This window comes from Telopea speciosissima, chromosome 1 (assembly GCF_018873765.1).
Source record: "Telopea speciosissima isolate NSW1024214 ecotype Mountain lineage chromosome 1, Tspe_v1, whole genome shotgun sequence".
Classification (NCBI taxonomy): domain Eukaryota; kingdom Viridiplantae; phylum Streptophyta; class Magnoliopsida; order Proteales; family Proteaceae; genus Telopea; species Telopea speciosissima.
Genome location: NC_057916.1, coordinates 24,376,593 through 24,390,969, shown reverse-complemented (window position 1 = coordinate 24,390,969; position 14,377 = coordinate 24,376,593). Strand labels below are relative to the sequence as shown.

The 14,377-nt window shown below is 38.4% G+C and overlaps 1 protein-coding gene across 3 annotated transcripts; it reads left to right on the top strand.

Annotated features, from left to right (window-relative positions):
* Positions 1–734: 734 nt before the first annotated feature.
* LOC122648819 lies at positions 735–12,892 on the top strand. Of its 3 annotated transcripts, none has more exons than XM_043842061.1 (7): positions 735–1,142; positions 2,336–2,512; positions 8,755–8,880; positions 9,068–9,247; positions 9,620–9,784; positions 12,304–12,692; positions 12,744–12,892. In XM_043842061.1, exons 1-7 carry the CDS (start codon positions 924–926, stop codon positions 12,748–12,750), a joined length of 1,263 nt encoding a protein of 420 aa, XP_043697996.1. In that variant the 5' UTR covers positions 735–923; the 3' UTR covers positions 12,751–12,892. The 3 variants fall into 3 exon arrangements, with proteins under 3 accessions (XP_043697996.1, XP_043697994.1, XP_043697995.1); XM_043842059.1 differs by having other exon boundaries at positions 12,304–12,699; positions 12,755–12,892; XM_043842060.1 differs by having other exon boundaries at positions 12,304–12,892.
* The last annotated feature ends 1,485 nt before the right edge of the window (positions 12,893–14,377 follow it).

Genomic DNA, 14,377 nt, shown 5'->3' with positions numbered 1-14,377 from the left:
TAAGATTACGAACCTTGAAAATCACAGACAAAGGCCAACCTTCAACAAGGGAGGCAGGAACAACAATAGTAACCATACAAACTTAACTTAAAGCTTAAAGGAGAGAATGCACATCCTTATTCTCTCTTAGGCTGGTGACAGCACAGGTAGATGAGTTTCATTACCTGCTATTTTTTTGACACGAGACCTACATTGGGGGGTGGGGGTGGGGGTGGGGATAAGGGGGGAAGATAAAGACTCACAAGGGGCCAGTAGGGAGGCCAATGGTATGCATATTCTCATCGGAAGACTATGCATACATGGGAAAAAGACCCTCTCCAATGGTGGGGAGGACTTGGATATACATCTTTAGGTATTGACAAATGTTTACATAAGTGTCCAAATCCTCCCAGTCGTTGAATGGATGATTAAAGAAAAGTTGGACGTCAAAGTAGTTATAGAGGATCTGGATCCGATACACATGACGTTGACGCTATGATTGGACTTTGGGGTTGTCTTTTAACTCCTACCTTTTATTGTTTATGATCTGAAATACCCTTATTGAATCCAATCAGAGCCTAAGAGGGAGGATCAGTTGGCCAGGATGAAGGAAGAGATTTTCCTTTCACCAGGTGTAGAGAGAACCTGGGTAAAAGGATGGGAGAGAGAAACTGAGAAAGAGAAGGAACCAGATATGAAACCAAACCAAACGAAACGTGCCAAATATAGAGAAGAGAGAGAGAGAGATGGAGGGAGAATGGGAAATTGGTCGAGAACAAGAAGGGGGCCGGTTTGAATTCGCATTTCGAGTCTTCTGTTCTCTTCCATATAACGAGGGGGAGGTCGTTTATTAACGGCTTTCGATTTCGAGTTCCTCTCTCCCCTTAGGATTGGAAAGGAAGCCTGGACTGGTAGATTCGTCGTGGTGGTTTCATTCATAATTAATGGCGTATCGAAGAAGACATGGCCTCACCAAGGCTTCGACGTTCAAGGAAGAGATTCGACATCCTTCGGAAGAAAGCTCCTCCTCGTCTCTAGCCGCACAAGCCATCAGAGCTTCCTCCGCTCATCGTGATTCGTCTTTCTCTTCTGCCTATGGCGAATCCGCACTGGCCTCCGCTTACAAGGAACCCAATCACCAAAGATCTTTTGGATCCAGACAGGTCGGTTCAACAATCAACCTCTTTAAAGAAATTTCTTTCTAGGTTTATCTTTGCTATCGGACGGTTCGATCCTCCTTGTGCGGAAAAAATGTAGGGTTTCGTCCATTGGCAGGATATACTTACATATGTTCTTCAAATTTATGGCTTTGGATGATCAAATTATCCCTGGTGCCTAGCTGGAGAAGTTTAAATTGGTTCCGCTGATGCTTGTTCTGGATCAAAATAGTGGTCTTTCGGTTTATGATTGATTCCCTTTTTCATTTTTATTGTTTTCTTTGTGTTTTAGATTGGAATGGTCTATGAGGGATGATGACCTGGATCTTTATAAGAGTTTTTTTTTTGTCCGTTAGATTTCAGGGGGCCTTATATATTAGCCAGGCATTGAAATAGGGCAAAACATTTTCCATTTCCTACAAATGCAGCGAGGAGACACAAGAGTAGGAAATATATTTTGATTTAATTGATTTTTATTGCACTCGTTGAGATTCTGATTTTAGAGCAGTGTTCTGATTGCTTTCATTTTGATTCTATGGTGATGATGGTATTCTTCCGGGAAGAAAGTCATGACTTTTGATCTTTTGCATATTCAATCCATTTAGCTAATGAGGTAGAGATAGAAGATAATATAAGTAATGCAGTTAAAACTGACCTAATATTATCAGAACCTTCTCCTCATTAAAATGTCAGATGATGTTGATTAGAGTTAATATTTTGCGACAGATAAGTGAATAATTTAAGCCTTGTTCTGATCAATTCATCAAAGACATAGAAAAGACAATTTAGTTCTAGCAGTTTTAGCCTGATTTTGTTGGGCTGAATCACTTTCTTCTGGCTTGAATTTATCATTTGATTAACATGCAAAAGTCTGCATTTCTAAATTTCCCCCCTCCCCCCTCTGTATCTGGTGAAGAATCTATAAGTCCACTCTGAGCAGCTCAAGTAACTCTCAGATTGAAAAAAGAATTTGCCACATTAGAAACTTGGATTTTGTAGGGGAATGCTTGTTCATTTGGGAGTGCTAGTAAAAATAAAGTCTGTCTGCAACACCCCCCCCCAAAAAAAAAACAAAGAAAAATCCATTGTTATTGTAATGGTGGTATCTGATTCTTTATTTGAGTTCTTGTAGTTTAGCCTTTTGCAACCTATCTTTGTTTTGTTTGATACTAATAGGCTGATTTTGTCTGTGAATGTAGGATCCAACGTCTTATAAATATACATCATTTGAGAATTTGAATGAGTCCAAGCATGGGTTTTGGGGAATCCTTGCTAGAAAGGCTAAAGCGATTCTTGACGATGATAATGCTGCCCAACAATTTGAAACATCTAACAAAACAACACCCCAAGTGCTTGAAACGTCAACTGGTGGTCGGGTGAGAATTAGGTTCCTCTGACACATAAAAGTTGATGGAAACTGATATTTTGGCCTTTACTCTTATCATTGTTCTGAGTAATTCTATTTTATTTCTGTGGTTTTTATTGTTCAATATCTTAGGATCAAAATATTTTAAGTTTTGGTCATTTTTTCAGTTGAAACTTAATTGTGATAGATTATGAAAATGTAGATAATTGTAAGCATAATGTATATGTTTTGAATCTTATGTAAACATTGTGAAAACCATAGAAACATGTGCATTGATATTTTAGAACGATACCCTATCTTCATGGGAAACCATTTTGGAATAAGCAAGATTAATGTAAACTGGTATGCTGAATCCATATGTAAACAAATTCGAGCAGGGATGAAAGAAGCATCAAATCTGTTTAGATGGGTGACAACGTGTAATGTAGTACTGAATTTGAAGAATCAAAACAGTACCAAAATAGGACCTTTTCTCAGAGAATAAAAATCCAGATTTAAGAGAAATCAAATTAAACAAAATCAGATGGTCAAACAAGGCTGAAACTGGGATCGAGTTCAACAAATCAATAATAGAACAACTACTAAAAATTGGTGGGATCAATCTATTGGTTAGATCAGAAAATAGAAGGTAATCCTAGTTGATCTAGGATAGGGGCAAGACAGTTAATTTACCTTTCGAAACAGAAATCAGATTATAGGAACAGGATGAACATTCGAATCTGAACATTGACCATAAAAATCAGCATTAACAGATCAACAGAAGTCACGGTTCGAGTCAGTTTGTTAATGACAGAATTCGACTTAAGAAATAAGGACAGAATTGGAAATATTAAATAACTCAGGATCAGCTGGTCAGAATTAGGTCAAACTAATATCGAGTTCACCATTAGGGTTCCTGGACATATGGTCAAAATATTGAAGGAATCTAATGGCTAGATTGCTTAATCTCAAAAAACATGTAACATGTAAATTCTAGGTTGAATAGGAATTTGTAGAAAACTCAAGGTCTGAACTTACTTGTTAATGGTAGAAATTAAAAAGAAGAATCCAATATTTCCAGTAGAATAGTAGCAGCAACAGAACACGAACATAAGGATGATCCAATCGGGCTTCCCACTTCAAGGTGTCAATTGGATCAAACACCAATCCTTTTCCTTGAGCACGCACAAGGGGTTTCTTGATCAAACACTAGAGATCTTCAATGGAGAAGAAGAATAGCAAAAGCAGCAACTTTATTTATCAAATTCGTGTACAATGCTGGCCTCCTTACAAACTTATATATAAAACTCAAAAAATAGACTTAAACATTAAAAAGGAAAGACCTAACCCAATCCTTAACTAATTACTAACCTTAACTGAGTTGGAAATTGACTCAAAACAGGGCTGGACTTATAGAAGCCTAATCGAGCCTAACTAAGACACTTATTAACAATTAAAATAAAGAAATAAAAACACTTAGGCCAGATTTGGTATGATTTTGATTTCTATTTCTATTTCGGATGATTTCATGAAATAGTCAACAAATAGATTTTTGGTAAAAAATTGAAATTGTTTTGGTTGTACCAATATGAAATATTTCAAGAATAAAAAAATCCATTTGGTAGTTCAATTTATGAGAATAGATTCTCTATATTTCTTTGGGAAGGGTGGTGGTGGGGGCGGAGTAGTGGTGGTGGCGGCAACGGTGGTGGGTTGGTGGTGGGCCGGTGGCAATGGTGGCGGTGGGTGGGTGGTGGTGAGATCATTAGGAGAAAAAGGGTGGTGTTATATTTTTAACATCAAATTACTACTGCGCCCATCAAATTAACCATGTGCTCATTAAAGAGCAAGAGTGAAATCAAATGAAATAGAAATTCTGAAACAGCTCCTCAGCTATTTTAAAATTTCTATTCCACTTGATTTCTATGTCACTGAAATAAGGTGCAAAATCAAACAAAAAAATTTCCGAAATAGAAATCACCCCCTGAAATTGAAATAGAAATCATACCAAATCAGGCCTTAACTATGTAATCCCATATGCCTAGCCTATACCCATATTATAGGCCCAAGTGGCCCTTTACAATAAAAACCCATTGGACTAAAGGCCCAACACATATAACCCAACCCAAGGCTTAAGCCTATTTAGATGATCTAACTGCATCAGTGTGCCCCACCTCTTCCCCCCTTCCCCCCTTCCCCCCCCCCCCCCCCTAAAATTAGCTAGTTGTGGACATAAACTACCTTGATAGTGAAAAAAACAATGTCGAGCTAAGAGCATCTTTATTCCTTTAAAAAATGGTGGATGTAAGAATTCACAACCGATCATGCCTTTCAAGTCACATGTTGCTTTCTACCACTTCGTTTCAATACTATACATTCCTCTAATTTGGAACAGGCATGGAATTGATTCAATACAGAATCGTGAACTTTTCCATTTTTATTCATGTTACCAGTGTTTTGATCCAAGATTTCAATTCTTCCATGTTTCAGTAGTAGCAAGAACTGGTTCAATTATTAATGGCTACTTTTTTGTCAATTCTATAAAAGTTAGATCCCTCTGAATCAACATTACATTCAGACTCATTTCTTCTCTTTGATAACATACTAGTCATTCCTTTGCTGGCCTAGTCTAGATGTACCACTCATTTTTCAGGGCAAAATAACCACCAGAACTTCTCATATAATCCGTATAAATTCACCAAATGTTCATGGATTGGCATACCATTCAGATGGGCCCAAAGGGAGCTTCTTTGTGGAATCTGGTTCCTTTTGCTATCATAGGGAACTGAGAGAAACAGAAGTTCAAAATATAAAGCAATGGGGCTCCTAAGGTATATTGACTCTTTACTGATAGAATGGGCATGCAACCTACAATATTCTGCCATTCTGGCTCTCTATGCTGGTAACAGAAAGCTGAAAGGAGGTGGAAGAATACTAGTGACTCTTTTTGAGCTGTTGTAATTTCTTAGATTACCCATGTGGCCTGTTCCTTCCCCTAAAATTTTATTAAAGTTAAACTGGTTTAACAGAAAACTCATTGTTATTGGAGGGGGTGTTGGGAGAAATTTTCACTACAGAACTTGATATGCACCTTTTCCAATTTTCTTTCTCATGATTGGGGATGCGGACCTTGTGACAATCTGGACCATGTGTTAAGCAAGACATTAGTCCAGCATTTTAGGATGTTGCTCCTTAGAGCTAATTAGAATATAGTTTGGGAATTTCTGTTGCTCATGGATGAAGTATTTAATGGAGTAGGTTTCTTAGGTTTTCATACTCTGGTGGACAAGGTTGGATAATGGTAGCATCCTATGGAGTGAGCATAATTTGAAAATTCACAAAAAACATAAGAAATATTCAGACCAAATCAGAATTGGTTCAGGAAAAATTAGTGTTTTTTGGAGTTTGCAATATTTTGGGACACGAATAATTCGGTTGAAAATCTTGGAATCTTTACGAAGCTTCAATACAAAAGAGGAAAGAAAAAATGGAACGTAATTTTTTGTCCTAAAATTTTGAAGCATGAATGTTTATTAGCTGAATTAATTTGTTTCCAACCTTTTGCCTAGAGTCAAGGTTCCATGATGCAGTTAAGATTGTCCAATTGGGCCTCAGAAGATTTTATTTTAGCCTATGGATGGGTTTCATAGGCCTTGGGCTTTATTTTTGAGTTTAAGATGTGAAAATAAAGCCTCTTTTATAAGGCTCGTATTTGGGGTTTTAAATCTGTACACAGGATTAAGTACATGGATAAAATTGTGTTGGTTCCATGTGCTGTGAAGTAAGTTCAGTGTAGAACGAGTCCTTTTTATTTAAGTATTTAATGTAAGACTAGGTTAGGGTTAACCTAGCCCCAAATTAAACCCACAACACAAAATAGAAGAAAAGGCTGAAATTAGAAAGTAATCAAATCTGAGCAAACCAGCCGCAGGAATGGACTCCAAATCTGATCGAAGACTAGCCTTGGTGGTGTGAATGCCTGCTCCAAATCTGGTCCAACTCTGATGGTCAGAAGTGGAGATCTGACTTGGTCTTCAAAATAGAAGGTAAATCTCAGAATTAGAAGGTGGTGCTGTAGAACATTCCAGCCAGTATAGGCTGAAACTGAGGTCGAGTGAAGGCCCAGACAGCAGTAGAAAACCCTCCAAATCTCAGTCAATTCTGACCCAGGGCTGCTGAGATATAGGACAGATTCAAAAATAGGAAGTCTTTGGAGATCTTGCAAACCAGGGGGAGTTTTGGACTCCAAGTCAGGATCGAGTGTAGCCCTGGGTTGTGAGATTCAGTCCTCCAAACCCCTGCTGAAACAGAGTACAAGTTACTGAGGAATCAAGGCTTGAAGTTTGCAGGAGTAACTGGGCTGAAACTGCAGATCCGCAGGTGTTCTGGAGCCTCAGGTTGTATAATAGCAGCAACTAATAAGAACTTGACAGCGGCTTGATTCGGGTCTTCAAAGTATACTCTCACAGTGATTAATTGCAGTCACAGAAAACAGCACAGCAATGTTGGTCGAGTAGGAAGGGAGGAGAAAGTTAGAAGAAGAAGGGGGTAGAGGGGGATGGGCTTTCTCAGCCCTGGGTCTCTCACCCACAGCTGTCCCAGCTGTTGAAACAATGATTTACTACCATAACTGAGTGCAAGGATGCCTCAAAACTTTTATTCAATAATTCATTGTCTAACTATTACAAAAAGTTAAGTTGTCCAAAGAAAGGTCACCAAGGAATTGACCCGTATCACCATCCTTAAAATGTTAGTTTTGGAAGAAAACTTTATAAATAGAAGTGTAAAGGATATCCTTAAGCAATAACAATCTGAATACGATGCTAAATTTGAAATTCAAATATACGATATACAGTATTGAGTTCTAAAATATCAATCAGAAAGTATACATGTTCATTTATCTGTGGTATCTGTTCGATGAAATATTGGCGAAAGTTTTTCTTCATCGTGGGTGAAGAGAATCTAGCCATTTAGGTTTTATTATTCCCTCTGCCCCCCATTGTATGAAGTTCGAAATGCGTAATGTAAAGAACCAGAATAGGTCTAGTCCCAGGCAGGATCAAATAGAAAACACCCAGAGGACAAGAAAGAGAACAATGGGATCTCAACTTTGTTGGAAGAGAATGATGAGATCTCAAATTGATAACCACAAGGAATATAATCCACAAAATAATAGCCTGTTGAAGCTGCAATTGAAGTTGAATGATCTCTTGAAGAATTAAGTTGAACTCTCCCCAATAGAAGAAACCGATCAGAACAAGAGAAACTGAGATTGAGCAGCACTTAGGGTTTTGGAAAACCCTAGAGTCTTTTGGATCAATGATAGGAATGCTATTGATGGTTCGGCTGATGAGAGTAATCTTCAAGAATCAATGAAAGAATCTTGTAGAAAGAAATCTCAGCAATCTTGTTATTCTCTTGAAATCGAGTTGAACAGAGTTAGGGCTTGGAGTCTATAATCAATGGAAGGAGATGGGGGAATGGAATGGGCATCTCTCCCTAGGCCTCACCTATCCTATCTCAAGATTTCAACATTGCATAAGCAAACTTTTCTACTATTCAAATTCGTGTACAATGCTGGCCTCCCTTACAAACTTATATAGAAGACTCAAAAATAGACTTAGACACTAAAAAGGGAAGGCCTAACCCAATCCTTAACTAATAAAGTAACCTAAATTGACTAGGAAAGTGAAATATTAAAGAAAACAGACTCAAAACAGGACTCTAACTAAACTAATGAAGTAAATCCTGTTTTCCTACTTTCTACCCATATTTTAGGCTCATTAAATTGGCCAATTACAAAGTAAACCCACAGTATCAAAGGCCCAACACATACATAACCCAACCTAAGGCATATTCCCAATAAAATAAGCCCTCTAAGTGACTTTTCTCCATCAATGCCCTTGGCTTTATTCCTGGAGTCCCATCCAACCACCAAAACCCGTGGATTAAGATATTTTCTGTTCACCTTGGGTGAAGGAAAACTCAGTCCTTAAATATTTTTACTTACTTTTTTAGACGTTTGTACTTATAATACACTTCCTTACAAAATTACTAGTTTTAAAGTGGTTAACTGAAGGGATTTAATTGTGTTCAACGGTGGTCAACGCAATAGACTCAGGCTTCAGTCCTCACCCCATCTCACTCTTAAGTATGGAATTTTTAAATTTGTCTTTTGGTCCATTCAGTGGCCACTTGTTTTGAAATGCTTTATCCTTCTTATTTTGCTTTACATTTACGTGTCCCTTCATTGTGCTTATTTTCTAATTGCAGTTCCAGCAGCCTTATCTATCATCTGAGAGCGGTCGCAAGTCGGAGAATCCTAAAATTCAGAAGGGGCTAGATGCAATCACCTCTTCTCTTAATTACCTTGGCGGTACAATTGGAAAATCTTTGGAGGTAAAGTTCAAAATAATGTAATATTCAAGTTCACTATTGTTGCTAATTCAAATGTTTTGCCTGGTCTAAGTTCCAAGGTCAGTCTCAAAGAGAAATATGTCATGCGTGCATTTTCATTATTTCTTTCTCAGTGTATATATTTACTGCATGTCCATGCTTTGATATATTTTGTATGAAAATTGTACAGGAGGGTCTGACAATTGTTGAGAATCGTACTGCTGATATCATTCAAGAAACCCGTAGGCTGCAGATCAGGAAAAAGGGTAGCGGTTCTGATTCACAGAACCAAGCCAATGATGTATGTGCTCCACAGCAGCAAGCGCAGATGCAAATGGACCATGAGACTCAACTCAAGGCATCCCGCGACGTAAGGTGGCAATTGTGTATCACTGGATCATATAGTAAAAGCATTTGCGAATATTGGTTGGGTTCTTATGTTCATAAACAATTAAATTAATCATGCGTCCGCTTTGATGCCATCCTTTATTTGTTGACCTGTAGTATGTATTGTACTTTGGAGTTAGAAAGGCTTAACAGATGAACCAAAATAATTGAATAATCTTTATTAATTCAGTGAGTGGCATGTTCCAGTACCTTCATCAGTTATTAACTCAGATTTAGGGGGCTTTAATTTTAATATGGTCTGTTTATTTTTTTCGGTTATTTTCATTAAAATTTGCTTTCCAAATGTATCTTTCTGCTGGTAATATATATGATTGGCCTTTCTTTTGAGACACAGGTTGCAATGGCAACGGCAGCCAAAGCCAAACTTCTTCTACGAGAGCTAAAAACGGTCAAAGCAGATCTGGCTTTTGCCAAGGAGCGATGTGCTCAGCTAGAAGAGGAGAATAGAATTCTCAGGGAGAGTCATGAGAAGGGGGATAGTCCAGAGGATGATGATCTGGTAGGCTTTCCCTGTTCCTCTCCCCCCTCTCTGAAAACAAATTCAATTTAGAGAAAAGCATCTCTTGTGGTTCTGATTTTTATGATGCATTTATATGTATTTTCTTTTGTGTGTGTGTGTGTGTGTGTGCTTGCGTGGATTTTATTGACAACGCCTGCATTTCTGCTCTTCAAATGAGTTCTTGTTTACCATGGCATGGACCTCAGATGATTCATCTGACAGCTCTTTTAAAACATACCAATCTAAACTGTACCCTTGGTTAAGATATTTTCTCCCTAAGTCTCAATCTTGTAAGTTAATTCATGGATATAGATATGAATTTGTGTCCTCTTCGGGACATACATGGCGATATCTTTCTCCTTGTATTAACATTTGCCATGCCTCTCTGAATGCTTGTCCTTTATGCCTGTAACTTAGTCACCTGGATCATGGACATTAAATGGGTATTGGATCATTGATGCTTGGATGTACATTGAATGTTGCTGAAAGTGGAGATGGGAAAAAGATAAAGGTTCTGGTGTCTGAGATTGGCCATTTAGTGGTGTTTTAGAGAGTGGTATTGGTGGCTGATTCACTCACCATCTAGGAGTCAGGAGGTCAGCTGGTGGCTACTGGAGTCACTTGCATTTCTTGGATAACACCTGTCATGTGCTTGTTATTTGAACATGATTTCTTTTGGATATCCTGATTGGCTAATGCCTTGGCAGATCTGTTGGCTGAAGGTAGAGAGTTTGTATAGTGGGAGAACTAATTCCATGCTATGCTTATTAAATTTGTGATTGGTCTGTGTTTTACTTTTTGCATTTTGACATTTCCCTGTTCTATTATTAGTCTGTTAATGTAGTACTGGTTTGAATATCAAATCAGTAGCCAAAACAAGATCTTTATTCAGGGGGATAAGGTTCAGATTAGGGTGATTTAAGATAACAATAAAATAGGTGGTTGGATGGGGCTGTGAATGAGGTCAAGTGTAATAGGTAATGGGGGCGGGGGGGGGGGGGAGAGGTTTGGTGAAAGTTTCAGCCAAAACGGATGGGTAAAACAGAAGTTATGATCAACTCCTAGTGAAAATAGGAGTAGGGCTAACAGGGTAATTTCGGGTTTAGAATATGAAATTAATTTACTAAATTCAGATATGATGTAATCTAATATCAGCAGCTTAATTAGGTCATGTAAACAGAATCGGTTATGGGTGATCGAAGGTCTAAACAGTGCTTTAATGGAGGTAGGGGCAGAATAAGGAAAACAAAAATATATCCAAATCTAGCTGTCAGAACAGGGCCAAATTTGAATCGATTTCTAGATTAGGATTTGTGAACATGTGGTAGAAATTTCAAAAAGATCGAGTGACTGATTTATTTACTCTAGAAAAAACCCTTGTATCAGAATAATTAGAAACTAGGATTCTAGTTGCAGAAATTTAAGAACACTTACTTGATAATGGCTATGATCTGAGATTAAGGATTACAAACCAGTAAATCAGTAGTAGAACTTGAACAATAACAGTAGAAGATCTACCCGGGCTTCACACCGCAAGTTGTCAATTGGATCACACACTAATCCCTTTACCTTGATCAAACACAAGGAAATCTTCACAGTAGAAGACAAGTTGCAGAAGCAAGCTTCAATTCAGAGTAAGGTAATGAAACCCCCCACACACAGCTTTATTTATAACTTGAAAACTAAGACTTTGAGTTGGGCTTGGAGTGGGAATCCCACCCTAGCCAATTCTCTTTACATTACACAACCACATAACTAATCTTATACCTGCCTGTAAGTGGTGTGGACCGAGGAACTTAATTGCTAACTTCAAAAAATTAAACTACTTAAATTAACTCAAACATTGGACCAGTATTAGACCACGATTCAAGTGACAATTAAAACATAACAAAGACTCATAAACTAAGTATAGAATGCAACTAAAACAGCATAACATCAACAGGACTAGGCCCCAGTTTGGCCTCTCTTGTTGGCCTTCTTCCTACGGATGTAAGTCTTCAGATCTGCATCAATTGGTGTGCATGTCATTTATTTTTTCCCTTTCAAATATATTTTGCATGTGAGTGGGAAGGAGGAATGGCAAATATTGGGAAGAGAGAACTATATTAGTACATCTGAAGGAACATGTCACTCTTATGAATGAAATCATGCACGGTGAAGGGCTATTTCCTGCTCCTAGTAAGGAGCTATCTGCCTGGTTGTTGGCTGGAAGGGCGAAATGATATCAAGGTGATGGGATGTAGATGCATGTACTATTTTATTGGATATACATGATCTGACATGATTATGATAGCTGAACTTATGGAGTTGTGACAATGCTTTTGTTGATGATTATGTGTGATAAAATATGATTGTGCGTTGTGTTTCCTCCCACAATGTTCCATTTATTCAACTATTCAAGAGTCATGAATATTGTATCAGTGATAAGATGGTAGAGAACTATCATGGGAATTGGAAATGCCTTCTTCGGATCAAATCATGTCTATTCCAAATTTTGATAAACAATGTTTGCATCTCAGATTCGGCTTCAACTGGAGACACTTCTGGCTGAGAAGGCTCGTTTGGCACATGAGAACTCTATCTATGCACGTGAAAATCGCTTCCTGAGAGAGATTGTCGAATACCACCAGCTCACCATGCAGGATGTTGTTTACTTGGATGAGGGCATAGAAGAGGTCACAGAAGTTCGTCCCATTTCAGTTTCTAGGACCACCAGTGCGAGCTTCACTTCAATTCCTACATCTGCAGCCCCAACCCCACCATCCACACCACCACTATCATCATCACCTTCAGCACCATCTCCACATGTTTTTACTGCTACTGTAAGTCCAGTGGTGGACAAGGATGTTCTACCTGTTCCCACAAGCCCAGTTAGAGAGATCTCCTGCAGCGTACCACCAGGCTCTAGTGTCCACGTTCCAGCAGTGGAAGATCCAAAGCATCCTTCATCAAAGTCTTCTGTCTGAACAGAGTCTCTCTTTCTCCAACTCATCAAAGGCCTTTGCATGTAACATTAGTTTTTTTATAGACATCCTGTGAATCATTTTTTGGGTGTATTTATATGTATGATTTTTTTCAAAAAAAATCTGCAACTGTATTGGCTTTTCCTTCTGTTTCTTTTGGTGTATTTTTTGGGGGTGTGGGATGGGAGAGGGGGAGGGTGGGGGAGAAGGGGAAGAAGGGGGGGGGGGGGGGGGGAATGATTATGTGTATTAGCATTTTGAGTTGGTTGATTACAGCGACAACTATAATAAAATACCATAATTTGGTTGCCTCAAAACCCACCTTATTGGTCCTAATATCTTTTCTTTCACACATTTCACTTAATGTGGCCATGTGTTTAAGGGCCTCTTTCGTTGGATTTCAGTTTCAATTTCTGAGCAAGATAGTTAATTTCTGTTCTATTCAAAATAAATTTCAATCTATTATGCGCTAACCTGTTAATGAGCATGGGTAAAATTGTAATTTCGATTAAAAACAGAAAAACCCTCTCTCTCTCTCTCTATCTCGTTTTTGCTAGAATAGGTGCAGAGAACACATGGTTTTGTGAGCCATTGTCCCCTTGCCGTGAGCCACCGCTCCACCTGCTGCCCACAACTACCTTTGCTGCCACCTACTGCCAGCTTCGAGTTAAACTCACAATCCAAAGGTAAGCTCATCAGAATCAGAGCTTCTGTTCTTACTCCCAAATGCCCCGGTTTGCAACCAATTAATTTATCACTTCTTTCATTCTGTCTTGTGCAGGAGGTATTGCCACATTGAAGAAATTCCTCTTTCTGTCTTATGCAGATGAGGTATGATCACATGGAATAAATTTTTCGCAGTCCTTGCAATTACTAAAGAATTCCAGATTTTGTATCTCTACAGAACCAGAGCCATTAGCCAAAAGTACTGTTAAACCATACAAGCTGTTACTCACTTACTGGAAAGAAAGCTTACCTTGACGAGCAGGACACTATTCTTTCTTCATCCTCCCAAAGAGTTGATTCCATTGGACCCGACATTGTATAATCATGCTGCCTATCTTTAATCAGTTGTAGTGGTGATTTTTCATTGCTGTTATTCTGTTAATGTCTTTCAAGCAAATATGGTGAGTTTGTTGCTGTTGATGCGTTAATGGTGTTGTTCTCTATTACATATGAACCCCTGAAAGAGTAATTTTTCATTCGCTGTTTAGGTTGTGAGGTTTTCTAATTTGTTTGTTCTAGTAATAGTAATTTTCTGTAGATGCTTCTTGCCCTCCTCTGTTCCTCTTTCCACTATCCTTCAGAGGGTTAGGAGGAACTGCCACTTTTTCCTCCCATTTCTGGCCAACTGTTTGGCCTTCTTGATGCTGGTCTTGCCTTTGCTTCCTTTGATTCATGTCTAAGCACCTGCGGACCTTTCTCAATTCATCGCGAATAGCCATTAAGGACCTTGCCTGAATTGTTTATTTTTAGAAATCAATTTGAAATTAAAATTGAAATCCAAACAAAGAAAAATAAAAGAGATTGTTATTAAAGCAGGTCGAGGTTAAAGAAAGAGCTGAGAAGTCATGATCGGTGCCAGATTCCAAGTCACCTGGACGAGATGGCTCACAATATGAATTTTATG